Here is a 16,453-nt window from a genome sequence, read left to right as displayed (position 1 = left end):
GCAGGTCGCAGAGCCCTAGGGCCTTGAGTGAACATAGGTGGTAGCCAGGTAGTGGTTACAGCAGACCTTGGGTGAGACCCAGTGCTATGCTGGCTTCAAGTGTGACCAGTGCAGTCCCAGTGGTGGTGGCCACAGAGGTACCTGTATCACCACACCCCCAGCTCCAGGTGGCTCAGCAGAGAGAGAGAGAGAGACTCCATTTGTTTGGGAAAAAGTAAAGAAAGAGAACAAGAGTCTCTGCCTGCTAATCCAGACAATTCTTCCAGATCTTATCCAAGACCAAGGCGGTACCTCTATGAGGTTTCAAAAACCACAGCGTTGGCCGGGTGGGGTGGCTCACACATGCAATCCCAGCACTTTGGGAGTCTGAGGTGAGCAGATCACCTGAGGTCAGGAGTTCGAGACCAGCCTGGCCAATATGGTGAAACCCCATCTCTACTAAAAATACAAAAAATTAGCTGGATGTGGTGGTGCATGCCTGTAATCCCAGCTACTCGGGAGGCTGAGGCAGAATTGCTTGAATCCGGGAGGTGGAGGATGTAGTGAGCCGAGATCATGCCATTGCACTACAGCCTGGGCAACAACAAGAGTGAGACTCTGTCTCAAAACAAAAACAAAAACACGGCCGGGCGTGGTGGCTCACGCCTGTAATTCCAGCACTCTGGGAGGCCAAGACGGGATCACGGGGTCAGGAGATCGAGACCATCCTGGCTAACACAGTGAAACCCTGTCTCTACTAGAAAATACAAAAAATTAGACAGGCGTGGTGGCGGGTGCCTGTAGTCCCAGCTACTCAGGAGGCTGAGGCAGGAGAATGGCATGAACCCGGGAGGCGGAGCTTGCAGTGAGCCGAGATTGCGCCACTGCACTCCAGCCTGGGCAACAGACTGAGACTCTGTCTCAAAAAAAAAAAAAAACAAAGACAAAAAACAAAAACAAAAAAACAAAAACAAACCCCAAAACCACAGCATTATTGATCGTGGGGCCCAAGTCCCTTCAAATACCTGGAAATCATCCTCAAGAAGGACAGACACAAACAAGCCCGGACAGCAAGAACTACAATAAATACCTTACTCTTCAATGCCCAGACACCAGCAAACATCCACAAGTCTCGAGATCAGCCAGGAAAACATGACCCCACCAAACAAACTAAGGTGCCAGGGACCAATCCCAGAGAAACAGAGACATGTGACCTTACAAAGAATTCAAAATAGCTGTTTTGAGGGACCTCAAGGAAATTCAAGGTAACACAGAGAAGGAATTCAGAATTCTATCAGATACATTTAACAAAAGTAACTGAAATAATTAAAAAGAATCCAGAAGAAATTCTAGAGTTAAAAAATGCAACTGACATACTGAAGAATTCATCAGAGTTTTAAATCTATGGGCAAATCTATTACTAAATCATAATTAAAGTTATTAAAGCATAGGGCAAATCTACGAGTTATTGGCCTTAAAGAGGAGGTAGAGAAAGACAGAGGGGCCCAGGTGCAGTGGCTCACACCTGTAATCCCAGCATGTTGGGAGGCCGAGGCGGGTGGATCACAAGGTCAGGAGATTGAGACCAGCCTGGCCAAGATGGTGAAACCCCATCTCTACTAAAAATATGAAAATTAGCTGGGCGTCATGGCAGGGTCCTGTAATCCCCGCTACTCAGGAGGCTGAGGCAGGGAACTGCTTGAACCCAGGAGGCAGAGGTTGTAGTAAGCCAAGATTGCACCACTGCACTCCAACCTGGGTGACAAAGTGAGACTCCATCTAAAAAAAAAAAAAAAGAAAAAAAAAATAGAAAGACATAGGGGTAGAAAGTTTATTCAAAAGGATAATAACAGAGAACATCCCAAACCTAGAGAAAGATATCAACTTTCAGGTACAAGAAGTTTATAGAACACCAAGCAGATTTAACCCAAAGAAGAAGATGACCTCAAGGCATCTGATAATTAAACTCCCAAAGGTCAAGGATAAAGAAAGGAACCTAAAAGCAGCAAGAGAAAAGAAGCAAATAACATGCAATGGAGCTCCAATACATGACATGGGGTAGTCACCTTTCCAGTGGAAACCTTACAGGCCAGGGGACAGTGGCATGACATATTTAAAGTGCTGAAGGAAAAAAAACTTTTACCCTAGAAAAGCATATCTGGCAAAAATGTCCTTCCAACAGGAAGGAGAAATAAAGACCCTCCTAGACAAACAAAAGCTGCGAGATTTCATCAACGCCAGACCTATCCCACAAGAAATGCTAAAGGGAGTTTTTCAATCTGAAAAAAAAGGATGTGAATGACCAAGAAGAAATCATCTAAAGGTACAAAACTCACTGGTAATAGTAAGCACACAGAAAAACAGAGTATTATAATACTGTAACTGTGGTGTGTAAACTACTCTTATTTTAATTAGAAAGACTAAATGATGAACCAATCAAAAATAATAAGTACTTTTCAAGACATAAACAATACAGTAAGACATAAAGAGGCTGGACCCGGTGGCTCACGCAGGTAATCCCAGCACTTTGGGAGGCCAAGGTAGGTGGATCACCTGAGGGCAGGAGTTCGAGACAAGCCTGGCCAACATGGTGAAACCCCATCTCTATTAAAAATACAAAAAATTTAGCCGGGCATGGTGGTGGGCGCCTGCTACCCAGGAGGCTGAGGCAGGAGAATGGCTTGAACCTGGGAGGTGGAGGTTAAAGTGACCCAAGATCGTGTCACTGCACTCCAGGCTGGGCAATAGAGCAAGACTTTATCTCAAAAACAAAAAAAGACAAAGAGAAACAACAAAAAGTTAAAAAGCGCCGGGATGAAGTTCAAGTGTAGAGTTTTTATTAGTTTTTTTTTTTGCTTTATGTTTGTTTGTGCAATCAGAGTTAAGTTGTCATCAGTTTAAAATAATGAGTTATAAGATAATATTTGCAAGCCTCATGGCAACCTCAAATCAAAAAGCACACAGTACGTGAGACTGTGTCTCAAAAAGAAAAAACACGCAATGGATACACACACACAAGAAAGCAAGGAATTAAATCATACCACCCGAGAAAATCGCCTTCATTAAAAGACAAGAAGGGGGAAAAAAAAAAGAAGACCACAAAACAGTGAGAAAACAAATAACAAAACAGCAGGAGTAAGTCCCTGCTTAGCAATAATAACATTGAATGTAAATGGACTAAACTCTCCAATATAAAGATACAGAGTAGCTGAATGGATGAAAAAGCAAGGCCCGGCCGGGCGCGGTGGCTCAAGCCTGTAATCCCAGCACTTTGGGAGGCCGAGACGGGCGGATCACGAGGTCAGGAGATCGAGACCATCCTGGCTAACATGGTGAAACCCCGTCTCTATTAAGAAATACAAAAAACTAGCCGGGCGAGGTGGCGGGCGTCTGTAGTCCCAGCTACTCAGGAGGCTGAGGCCGGAGAATGGCGTGAACCCGGGAGGCGGAGCTTGCAGTGAGCTGAGATCCGGCCACTGCACTCCAGCCCGGGCGACAGAGCGAGACTCCGTCTCAAAAAAAAAAAAAAAAAAAAAAAGAAAAAGCAAGGCCCAATGCTTTGTTGCCTAGAAGACACACACTTCACCTATAAAGATACACATAGGCTGGGCACAGTGGCTCACGCCTGTAATCTCAGCACTATGGGAGACTGAAGTGGGCAGATCACAAGGTCAGGAGATCAAGACCATCCTGGCTAACACGGTGAAACCCCATCTCTATGAAAAATACAAAAAATTAGCTGGGCATGGTGGCGTGCACCTGTAGTCCCAGCTACTCGGGAGGCTGAGGCAGGAGAATGGCTTGAACCAAGGAGGCAGAGCTTGCAGTGAGCTGAGATCACGCCACTGTACTCCAGCCTGGGCGACAGAGCAAGACTCCATCTCAAAAAAAAAAAAAAAAGATACACATAGACTGAAAATAAAGGGATAGAAAAAGATACTCCACGCCAATGAAAAACAAGAAAGAGCAGGAGTAGCAATACTTAGACAAAATAGATTTTAAGACAAAAACTGTAAGAAGAGGCTGGGCATGGTGGCTCACGCCTATAATCCCAGCACTTTGGGAGGCTGAGGTGGGTGGATCACGGGGTCAGGAGATCGAGACCATCCTGGCTAATATGGTGAAACCCCATCTCTACTAAAAATACAAAAAATTAGCTGGGCGTGGTGGCGTGTGCCTGTAGTTCCAGCTACTCGGGAGGCTGAGGTGGGAGAATGGCTTGAACCTGGGAGGCGGAGCTTGCAGTGAGCCGAGATTGTGCCACTGCACTCCAGCCTGGGTGACAGAGTGAGACTCCCTCTCACAAGCAAAATAAAACAAACAAAAACTGCAAGAGGAGACAAAGAAAGTCATCCAGCAACAGAATATAACAATTGTAAATATATATGCACACAACACTGGAGCACATAAAGCAAATGTTATTAGAGCTAAAGAGATAGACCTTAATGCAATAATAGCTAGGGACTTCAACACCCCACATTCAGCATTGGCCGGACATCCCAGATGAAAGCCCAGCAAGAAAACATTAGACTTAATCTGCACTACAGAACAAATGGACCTACTAGATATTTACAGAACACTTTGTCCAAAGTCAGCAGAATACCCGTTCTTCTCCTCAGCACATGGATCATTCTCAAGGATACATCATATGTTAGGTCACAAAGCAAGTCTTAAAACATTAAAAAAGTTAAAATAATATCAAGCATCTTCTCTGACCACAACAGAATAAAAGTAGAAATCAACAAGAGGAATTCTGGGAACTATACAAACACGTGAAAATTAAACAATATGCTCTGGAATGACCAGTGGTTCAAGGAAGAAATTAGGAAGGAAATTTGGCTGGGCACAGTAGCTCACACCTGTAATCCCAGCACTCTGGGAGGCTGAGGCAGCCAGATGACCTGAGATCAGGAGTTTGAGACCAGTCTGGCCAACATGGTGAAAACCCCGTTTCTACAAAAAATAAAAAATTAGCAGAGCATGGTGGCATGTGCCTGCAGTTCCAGCTACTAGGGAGGCTGAGATGGGAGGATTGCTTGAACCCAGGAAGTCAAGGCTGCAGTAAGCCCTGATGGCATCACTGCACTCCAGCCTCGGTGACAGAGCAAGACCCTGTCTCAAGAAAACAAACAAAAAAACAAAACACACACACACACACAGATGCTTAAACTAGTATCATTTTGCTGTTAGAGCGAAGAGGGGTGGCCTGTGTAGTAAAAACGGGGGAAGTCATTCCTTGCACAATGCAAACCATTGGACCAAGAGTCCAAACTGACTCTTGACAGGCTGTTGGGAGGTATCTGCTAAGGCCTTGGAATGTCCTGCCTGAAATAGTGCCTTTGTACATAGCTGGGGCCTTGGATCATACAACATAGTTTATGCCAACAATGTGACCGGGGGTGGGGCCCTTGGCCTGTATCCATCTGACTTCAGGAGGGGCTAGAGACTGAGTAACTGAGGTCAGCCATGTTGGGGGGCTCAAGCCTAGGTTTTTGTGTCCCAACAAACACCCTGGACACCAAGGCTCAGGTGAGCTTCCATGGCTGGCAGTGCTCTCTACGTCACTTGCTGTTGGGGGAGAATTAAGCACTGCCTGTAGGAGTCCACCAGGAAAGACAGCTGCAGCCTCAGCCTGGTTATTCTGGACTGTGGCCCCTGTGCCTTTCATCTTTGCTGACTTTAATCTGTACCCTTCTCTGTAATAAACTGTAACAGGAAGGATAACAGCTTTTCTAGGTCTGTGAGACCTAGCAAATCACCGAACCTGAGGGTGGTCTGGGGGACCACAACACAGTCTCCCACCCTAGCCAGGGAATGGGCTGATTCCTGGCATATACCTATTCATATCCACCCAGCCAAGACATATGCATGGACTTTGTTGCCAAGCCAGGCAGCCAGTGATGGGTCTCTGGGCGTGACGTGGGGGTAGGCTGTCACCTGCTGAGAATCACTATGCCTGTATCTCAAGTAAAGTCAAGTGTCCAGGTAAGAATGAATGAGGTGAGGCCAGTCTCGGTGGCTCACACCTGTAATCCCAGCACTTTGGGAGGCTGAGGGTGGTGGGTCGCCTGAAGTCAGGAGTTTGAAACCAGACTGGCCAACATGGCAAAACCCATCACTACTAAAAAGACAAAAATTAGCCGGGGGTGGTAACGGGTGCCTGTAATCCCAGCTACTCGGGAAGTTGATGCACGAGAATTGCTTGAACTCGGGAGGTGGAGGTTGCAATGAGCTGAGACTGCACCACTGCACTCCAGCCTGGGTGACAGAGCAGACTCCATCTCAAAAAAAAAAAAAAGAATGAGGTGACAGGGTGACAGGTGAGGGGTGAGCGCTGACATCAGGCAGGTGACTCAACACAACCAGGACCTTGGCAGGGGCCCAGAATGGATTCAGAAACCAAGTGGGAGCCACTAGATTCATTTTCTGTACAACAGGGTCCCAGCTGAGGAGCAAGTTCGGGGGGCTTGATGCCCAACTCTAGCGGGGCACAGCACAAAGCTCGTAGGGGGAAGGGGTCACCAGAAAGCCAACGACATGAGAGTGGCTGGGCCGGGGCTGTCCGGCGGGCACCGAGAAGCTGAAGCGCTGCAGCAGGCAGGTGAAGAAGAGGAAGAGCTCCATGCGGGCCAGGGGCTCCCCGAGGCATGCACGGCGGCCTGTGGGGAGGGGAGGGGAAGGGTGTCAGTGAGCCTGGCTTCCAGGCAATACCCCTGCAAGACTCCATGGAAGCAGGCAGGGAGCTGGGCTCCCCACAGGCACCTGCTGAGAAAGGCAGGAAGGCCTCTGGCTTCACAAAGTGGCCCTGAGCATCCAGAAAGTGTTCGGGGTGGAAGCGGAAGGGCTTCTCCCAGATGGCCTCATCCTTCAGCACCGATGACAGGTTGGTGAAGAGCGTTGTCCCCTGGGCAGGAGATGCAGGGTGAGAGTGGGGACTGGGCTCTAGGATGCTGGGACCCCTGCCACCAAATGCACGGGGGACACACACTGCCTGGCACACAGCTGGACTCTGTCAACTAGTCCGGCACCCGAGAAGCTCCTGAGCACCCTCTCTGACCCCATGGCAGGGCGCAGTCACACCTCCCGGGGCGCCCACGCTTCCCCCTCTCCCTACAGGCACTGGGGTCCTCCAATATTCTGGCAGGTCCTGATCTGTCTTCCCTACTAGACTGGGGCTCTAGATGGACAGGCCAGCCCTGCCTATACTCTGCACCCCACACCCAGGCTGGGACAGTTGATGTGGTGGCATTGAGGACTGGGTGGCCAGGGTTCCCAGAGTGGGCCCACCTGGCAGTGGCCATGCTGGGGCTACCACCAGGGGCTGGTGCTGAGCTGGGGTGAGGAGGGCTCCAGGCCTACCTTAGGGATGAGGAAGCCCTGCACTTCGATGTCACGGGATGTCATGTGGGGCATATTCAGGGGAACAATATCCCCAAAGCGCTGCACCTCATGAATCACGGCAGTGGTATAGGGCATGCGAGCCTGGTCACGCATCTCTGGTCGCCGCACCTGCCCTATCACGTTGTCGATCTCCTGTTGGACACGGCCTGGACAGACATGCAAACCCACAATGGGTCAGCACTCAGGGGACCAGTCCTGACCCTCTCCTGCCTCCTGTGTTGGAGGAGGTCAGGCTTACAGGAGACTGGTCAAGCCTGTGCTGGGAGCCCTGGGTGTCCTAGCTAAGCTCAGGGGCTCCCGCCTGTACCCTTCCTCCCTTGCCCCCTGCACTTGGCCCCAGCTGGACTCACGCTGCACATCCGGGTGCAGGATCATGAGCAGGAGGCCCCAGGCCAGTGTGGTCGAGGTGGTCACCATCCCAGCAAAGAACAGGTCAGCCACCACCATGCGCAGGTTCTCCTCATTGAAGCTGCTCTCGGGGTTCCTCTTGGCCTGAGCAGGGCCGAGAGGGTACTCAGGGACAGAGCGGGAAAGCCCCCAAACGTCCTCCCATTCTGCACCTGTCAGCCCAGGTGCCACTCACCAGGTAATCCAGAGGCCCCACCTTTTGCCTGGCCACTCCTCATTCCTCCCAGGAGCTCAACCCACCACCCTTGGTCCCCACCATGGCAGCCGCTCTCACCTTCTCCATCTCTGCCAGGAAGGCCTCAGTCAGGTCTCAGGGTGGCTGGGCTGGATCCCAGGTCATCCTGTGCTCGGTCAGCAGCTCATCTAGCTGGGTCAGGAAAGCCTTTTGGGAGCGTAGGACCTTGCCAGCCAGCGCTGGGATGCGCAGGAGGAGGGGGACAGCATTCAGCACCTACACCAGACACAGAACAGGGTCTCAATCTCTCCTGTGCTCTGCGTTCACCTGGACCAGTCTCAGGCCCCAGCTGTCTCCAGGGAGACCCAGGGCCGGCCTGTCTCCACCACTGACCTCCCCAAGTTCCTCCTCAAGTACCAGCCTCCACCCTCTCTCCTTGCCTTGGGCTGCCAGAGGAGAAATCTAAAATAAAAATCTCTAATGTGGACAGGAGGCACAGGGTCCTTGGCCTTTCTTGGTGTCCCCTGACCCAGGCACACCTCTCCCCTCACGGTGTCTGAGATTTCCCCTCCTCCTCCAGGCCCTTCCTCTAGCAGTGAGCTCTCCTGGAATGTCCTTTCCCAAACCCTTCTATGCAAACCCACTCCTCTGAGGCCCTGCTGCAGCCCAGGCACCTCTCAGGAGCTCGCCCTGCAGAGACCCTGCGGTCCCTGGCTCCGCACCTCACGCAGGAAGCCCGACTCCTCCTTCAATCCCTCCTGTGCTAGGTTCAGCAGCCTGAGAAAGCGAGGGTCGTCGTACTCAAAGCGGCACCCGCAGGTGAGGGAGGCAATTACGTTGCTCGCAGCTTTGTCCAGGAGGCCATTGGGGCGAAAGGGGCATCCTGGGGGCGGGAGATGCGGGTCAGGGGTCGCTTTCCCCGTCCCCCACCTTCCCAGTTCCCGCCTTGTGCCCCTCTGCCCATCGCCCACCGGCTTGGTCGGCGAAGGCGGCACAGAGGCAGGCGGCCTCCTCGGTCACCCACTGCTCCAGCGACTTCTTGCCCAGGCCCAAGTTGCGCAAGGTAGACACGGAGAAGCGCCTCTGCTCGCGCCACGTGGGGCCATAGCGCGCCAGGAACACCCCTGGGGGTGGGATGGACACGTGGGCGTGGCCATGAAGGCCTTGGCCCCGCCCTCCACCGCCCACTACAACCCTGTGGTTTTCCTGGTCTTCCGTGGTCCCTTGCTGCATCCAGCAGGGCACCGGGCCTGCTCTTTGCTCACCTACCTTGCTTGGGTCTTGGCCCCACCTTGGCTCTTCCGACCCTGACTGCCTTTCCACTCAGGGAAGATCCGGCCCGCCCCGCCCTGCCCATATTGAGCCCGCAGCACAGCTGGGGCACCGGCTTTCAGTTGGGAAAGGCTCGGGCTGCTCTTAACCAGGATCCTGGCAGGTCTGTGCAGTTGCCCCACCCACTCACCACAAGCCCCGCCTCCTCCCGCCCACACACTCGCACCTCCCCAGTGGAAGTGGTTTCCCGGTCCGCTGTCCCCAACCCACTCTCTGGCCTTTTTCTGTGTCCCAACTCCACGACCCCGCGCCCTCTCGGCCCAGCTTGGGCTACGGTCACCGCCCACTCAGGGCCCACGGAAACGAGGTGTCTGTACCCCACCGCCGCTTGCCTTGGGAGCGTGGCCTGATGCCCAGGACCTGGTAGATGGGCACAGGCGGGCGGTCGGCAGTGTCCTCGCCGCAGGTCACCAGCGCCTCGCGCACGGCCGCCAGCCCATTGAGCACGACCACCAGCGTCCAGGCCAGCTGCAGGCTGAACACGTCCCCGAAGCGGCGCCGCAGCTGTAGAGGGAGGGTCAGGGCCTCTGTCAAGCCAGGGTCCCCCCAGACTGCAGGTCCTAGTCCCAAGTGAGCCTTGGGCGACCCCCGGGGCTACCAGGAGTGAGCAGGTGCAAGGGGGAGACCCGGCCTCCTGATCCTGGGGCGTGGGGGTCACACCTTCTACGATGGAGGAACTCAGTTTGAATGCGTCACCCAGCTATGACTTTGCAAGAGTCACCGAAATTGCCAGTAGGCCCCAGTTAGCATCCCATTTTACAGCTGATGGTCCATGCCGGTAAGCAGTGAGGCCTGAAGACCCACAGTGCAAAAGGTTTGAACCTGGTCACTATATCCCTTCATCCTCAATTTCTAACTTATTCATTTCTTTAGACCATGTCTGGCTCTATCACCCAGGTTGGAGTGCAATGGTGTGATCTTGGCTCACTGCAACCTCCACCTCCCGGGTTCAAGCAATTTTCCTGCCTCAGTCTCCCGAGTAGCTGGGATTACAGGTGCCCGCCACCGCACCCGGCTAATTTTTGTATTTTTAGTAGAGACAGGTTTCACCATGTTGGCCAGGCTGGTCTCGAACTCCTGACCTTGTGATTCCCCCGCCTCAGTCTCCCAAGATGCTGGGATTACAGGTGTGAGCCACCGTGCCCAGCCGTTGATTTCTTACTTATTCCTTTATTTAGACATTGTCTGGCTCTGTCACCCAGGTTGCAGTGCAATGGCACAATCTCCGCTCACTACAACCTCTGCCTCCTAGGTTCAAGCAATTCTGCCTTAGCCTCCCGAGTAGCTGGGATTAAAGGCATGTACCACTGTGCCCAGCTACTTTTTTTTTTTTTTTTCTTTTGAGACGGAGTCTCGCTTTGCCGCCCAGGCTGGAGTGCAGTGGCCGGATCTCAGCTCACTGCAAGCTCCGCCTCCCGGGTTCACGCCATTCTCCTGCCTCAGCCTCCCAAGTAGCTGGGACTACAGGCGCCCGCCACCTCGCCCGGCTAGTTTTCTGTATTTTTTAGTAGAGACGGGGTTTCACCGTGTCGGCCAGGATGGTCTCGATCTCCTGACCTCGTGATCCGCCCGTCTCGGCCTCCCAAAGTGCTGGGATTACAGGCTTGAGCCACCGCGCCCGGCCCCAGCTAATTTTTTGTATGTTTAGTAGAGACGGGGTTTCGCCATGTTGGCCAGACTTGTCTGGAACTCCTGACCTCAGGTGATCCATCCACCTTGGCTTCCCTAAGTGCTGGGATTACAGGTGTGAGGCACCACGCGCAGCCTGATTTCCTGATTTAAACGGCACATAGGACCCTCACTTGTCTTCCATTCCCAGGGCCTTTCCTTCTGGTGTCAGCAGAAGGGACTTTGTACTCCATAACATATGCTGCCCAATGGGATTGCACGCCCATTGCCAAGTCCAGCCCCACCTCCAGGCCCTTGCCCCACTTTTTCTTGGCCTTTGGAAAATCTCATCTTTCATGCCATGCATAAATGCCCTCCCCCAGGAAGTCCCTCAAATCTGCTTCCCCTTCTCAGCCTGGCTTCTGGTCCAGACTGTGGCTCTACCCACCATGTTTGCTGCTGGTGGGGGATCCTCAGGACCTCTGCCACCCTCCAGGACCTCCTCCCTCACCTGGTCGAAGCAGTATGGTGTGTTCTTGAAGTCCACATGCAGCAGGTTGCCCAGCCCCGGCAGTGGCAGGGGACCTGGCGGGTAGCGTGCAGCCCAGCGTTGGCGCCGGTGCATCAGGTCCACCAGGAGCAGGAAGATGGCCACTGTCACGGCCAGGGGCACCAGTGCATCTAGCTCCATAGCTGCCTCACTGCCCCCTGGGCTCCTCTGGACACACCTGGCTCCCCCACCGCACCAGCCACAGAGGACCAGGCAGGACACTCTCAGCACATGAAGTGCACGATCATTCCCTTATAAAGGAAACTGATCATGGCCTTTGCCCTCTGCTGTGAGCCAACCTGCTGTGTTGACTGTGCTGCCAGTGGGTGCAGGGTTAGGCCAGGGTGGGTAGGGGCTGCTCCAGAGGTCCTTGCCCCTGCTGCTTGCTCTTGGTGCCTACCCAGGTTAGGGTGATGGGTGAGAAGTGACCTGGCATGAGCTCCACCCAAGCTGGCGATATGGGTTGTACTGGGTGCTGAGCTGTGTACTGGGAGCATGGCGGGAAGGCTGTGAGTGGACCAATGCCCCACCGTAATCACGACCTTGAGGAGCAGGAAGGTAACATAGCTGACATGAGAAGCCAGCGGTACCAGGAGGGTCATGGGGACTCCGCCCCAGGCTGGAACAGGACTTTCTGGGAAGGATTCATGGAGAACTTTGTCTAGCTGACTGAGGGGCTGCCTAGCACTGTAGGCCACAGCACTGGCAGTGGGAAAAAGCCACCCCTGGAATTTCCTGTGCAGGTGGCCTGAGGGGCAGCAGGAGGCCGGCAGCTGGAGCCTAGGTCTTTTCAGGTCTGGATGAAGACTGGATCTGGGGAACAAAAGGCAGGGAGAACAGTTTATTTAAAATTAAAAAAAAAAAAAAATTAAAAAGTTTTTTTGAGAGACAGGGGCTTGCTCTGTTGCCCACGCTGGAGTGCAATGGTGTGATCAAAGCTCACTGCAGCCTCAAACTCCTGTGCTCAGTCAAGAGATCCTCCTATTTTCGCCTCCCAAGTAGCTGGAACTACAGGTGCACACCATTATGCTTGGCTAATTTTTTTGTTGAGATGGGTTCTCACTATGTTGCCCACTCTGGTCTTGAACTCCTGGCTTCAAGTGATCCTCCTGCGTTGGTCTCCCAAAGTGTTGGGATTAGAGGCATGAGCCACCTGGCCCAACAGAAGTTTTGAGGCCACTCAGCTGACAAAGAGAGCAATACCCATGTCCATCTGGGGACTTCTCAGATCTGGCTTGTGGCCTCCCAAATTGGCCTCAACTGAATGAATGTTCCTGTCCTATGTGGCAGCACCCTTCTACCTCGGACTGTGAGAGAATCAAGGTGCAGGGACTGGTGGCCCTGTATACATTACCTGTATGCACTCTTGGCCTTTTGAGGTGTCAGACCCCCCGCTCAAGCAGTCATCATGATGGGGGTATGAATGGCAGGGACAGGCATGCCTGCAACGTAGGCAGTGTCCTTCCGAGTGCCCTCTTTACCAGCCAGAGGCCTGTAATTCAAGATACAGCAGCATGAGGAAAACCTTCGATAATGATGCCTATGGCCTTTTCCAATCATTGTGCACCTGTGGCTTCCATTGATAGGGCACTTATGTGCCAGAAACTGCTGGTCAGACTGTGTGTGCTCCAGCTCATTAATCCTCCCACAGCCCCCTAAGGAGGTGGTTTTATGGTCCCCAAGGCAGAGACCGAGGTTCAGAGATTACATAACAAGGTTCAAGTCACAGAGCGGTGTTAGAGTCCACGTCTAAAGTGTATGCTGAGCTACTACTCTATACTGTTTGGACATTACATTCTATTAATGGTCGGTATAGAAGTTTCTGGGATTATTTTTAGGGAACAGATCCAACCTGCCTTCCCTCAACACTGGGACTGCTTGTGCCACGGTGAAAAGTGCACTGTGCCCTGGCAGGCCCTCTGGACATTGCCAAGTGAGATGGTGTGAGAATACATCAGCAAGTGGTAGACTAGGCAACTCCGGGCTCATTCTCCTGGAGAGCTCAGGGTTAACAAAGCTATAGGAACCAAAACATCATTGTGAGAATTCTAGAGACTAGTTAGGACGCTGCAATGCCAGCTGACGCAGAGCCAGGAAGGGACTGCACTGGAAGGGTAGTAAAGTTGAGCATTTCACTTGTTCTTGCCCTTCCCCCTGCCAGGCACAGCAATGCCACTGGGAGGGACCCTCCAATTCCCAGCTCCTCCCATGGGACAGGTTTCTGTTGGATCTGACTCATCCCCGAGTGCTGAGTGGCAGGGTCTGCCCTCAGAGCAGCACCTCTGAGTTTCCACAGCTGCAAGGGGGTGGGATTATGGGCAGTGGAATAGTTATCTCTGGGTATCCTGGAGGGGATTGGTGCCTGGATCCCCGGTAAATACCGAAATCCAAGGATGCTCAAGTTCCTTATGTAAAATTGCATAGTATACCTATGTATATGCTCCTGTATACTTTAAATCATCTCTAGATTATTTATAATACCTAATACAGTGTAAATACTACGTAAATAGTTGCTATACTGTACTGCTCTTATTTGTATTTTTAGTTGTTATACTTTTTTTTTCCAAGTATCTTCGATGTGTGGCTGAGTTTGTGGATGTGGAGCCTGTGGGTACTGAGGGCTGCCTGTACCCTAGAAACAGAGATGGAAAGTCCAGGGGCAGGATGGGCCTGCAGGGGGGCAGTTTAATGGGTAAAGTTTCAGTTTCATAAAATGAAAAAGTTCTGAACATTGGTTGCACAACAATGTGAACACACTTAACACCACTAAACTGTACCATAACTGTTATGATGGTAAATTTTTTTAGCCACAATTTAAAAACTTTTAAAGTTATTCAAAAAATAAATGGCCACATATACACCTGTTAGAATGGCTTAAATCCAGAACACTGACACCACCACATGCTGGCAAGGATGTGGACCATCAGGAACTCTCATTCATTGCTGGTGGGAGTACAAAATGGTACAGATACTTTGGAAGACAGTTTGGCAATTTCTTTTCCATTCTTCAATTTTTTTTTTTTTTTTTGAGACGGAGTCTCAGTCACTCTGTTACCCAGGCTAGGAGTGCAGTGGTGTGATCTCAGCTCACTGGAACCTCTGCCTTCTAGGTTCAAGCAATCCTCCCACCTCAGCCTCCCGAGTAGCTGGGACTGCAGGCATGAACCATGTCCGGCTGATTTTTGTACTTTTAGTAGAGACAGGGTTTCACCATGTTGGCCAGGCTGGTCTCAAACTCCTGACCTCAGGTGATCCAGACAGTTTGGCAATTTTTTACAAAACTAGACATACTCTTACCATACAATCCACCAACTGTGCTTCCTGTACTTACCCAAAGGAGTTGAGACCTTATGCCCACACAAAAACCTGCAAAGGGATGTTTACAGCAGCTTCATCTTTAGTTGTCAGAACTTGAAAGCAACCAAGATGTTCTTCAGCAGGTGAATGGATAAACTGTGGTACAGCCAATGGAATTATTTATCACTAAAAAGAAACAAGCTATCAAGTCATGAAAAGACATGGTTGAACCTTAAATGCACATTACTAAGTGGATGAAGCCAATCTAAAAGGCTACCTACTATATAATCTCAACTATATGACACTTTGGAAAAGGCGTAACTTTGGAAAAAGGCTCAGTAGTGAGGGACTGGGGGGAAGGAAGAATGAACAGTGGGACAGAGGATCCCTGGGGCAGTGAAACTACTCTGGATAATGGTGGGTCCACGTCTTTTTTTTTGAGACAGGATTTTGCTGTTGCCCAGGCTGGAGTGTGGTGGCGCGATCACGGCTCACTGTAGCCTCGACCTCCTGGGCTCAAGCGATTCTCCCATCTCAGCCTCCCAAATAGCTGAGACTACAGGCGTGCATCATCACGCCCGGCTAATTTTTGTATTTTTATGTAGAGAGGGGGTTTTGCCCAGGCTGTTCTCGAATTCAAGCCTCGATCTGCCCACCTGAGCCTCCCAAAATGCTGGGATTATAGGCATGAGCCACCACGCCCTGCCAGATCCAGGTCTTCACACATTTGTCAAAAGCCATAAAATGTACACCACCAGGAGTGGCCCCTAGTATAAACTATGGACTTTGGGTGATAACAATGTATCCATCAGTTGTAACAAACGTGCCACTCTGGATGGGATGTTGATAGAGGGGAAGGTATGCATATGGGGGTAAGGGGTTATATAGGAACTCTCTGTACCTTCAGCTTAATCCTGCTGTGAACATAAAACTGCTTTAACAAAATCAATTAAAACACTGAAGGAACTAAAAGGCACTTGAGCAGTTGAGGCGAACTGCAGAAGGCAGAAGCGAGTCAGGAGGCATGTGCGTATCACTGCCACTCCCCAGTGAAGGTCATTTCTGAAGTCAATTTAAGGAAAGACCTAGAACAATCGCAAGTACTCCACTCAAGCCAATCAAAAGGGGACAAAACAATAAAAGGCAAAATGACAAACATTTGCTGTCAGGAAAATATTTTCCTCAAGATATGTATTTTTCAAGTTTTGTGGTTTAGCCCTTGACACCTGAAATCTATCATTTTAACTGTATTAATGCCAAGACCAGAATGAGAATGCAACTAGCTCAAAAAAAGCCATCATTTCTATGCAGGTCCTGTTCAGTTGCCCAAGCTTGGTCCTATGGCCGACACAACGCACCCACCCACACCTCCATCCTGGCGGAGTGAAATGAGAAATGGACTGCTTCATGTAGCGATTAAAACACCATTAATCTGCCATTTCTGCTGCCCTAAATTGATGAACACAGAACTCATTTATAATTGCTTATTTCTACTTCACAACATTCCTTCCAGTATTTCTACTCTCTAAAAAAGTCCATTAACATTCCATTATTTTTTTATAACCCTTAATGTTGATTGGAAATATGTCCTCATATCAACTTGAATAAATCTGACTGTCCCCATACACTGGCCACACTCTACCTGCCCAGAGGAGTGGTGGAAGAACCCTGAATTTTGTTTGCTTCCCAACTGCGTGGCCATC

The 16,453-nt window shown here is 51.1% G+C and overlaps 1 protein-coding gene across 1 annotated transcript; it reads right to left on the bottom strand.

Moving 5' to 3' along the window:
• Positions 1-6,459: 6,459 nt before the first annotated feature.
• On the bottom strand, positions 6,460-11,678 carry LOC112632624 (cytochrome P450 2D17-like). The gene is given in 9 exon segments (XM_025398410.1): positions 6,460-6,638; positions 6,742-6,883; positions 7,339-7,526; positions 7,731-7,872; positions 8,063-8,239; positions 8,686-8,846; positions 8,935-9,087; positions 9,628-9,799; positions 11,415-11,678. Coding segments are annotated over 9 exon segments (1,494 nt in total). The 5' UTR covers positions 11,595-11,678.
• Between the last annotated feature and the right edge of the window lie 4,775 nt (positions 11,679-16,453).

Source organism: Theropithecus gelada, chromosome 10 (genome assembly GCF_003255815.1).
Source record: "Theropithecus gelada isolate Dixy chromosome 10, Tgel_1.0, whole genome shotgun sequence".
Taxonomy (NCBI): domain Eukaryota; kingdom Metazoa; phylum Chordata; class Mammalia; order Primates; family Cercopithecidae; genus Theropithecus; species Theropithecus gelada.
Note: the sequence above shows the minus strand (reverse complement) of the source record. Positions and strands in the feature narration are given on the sequence as shown.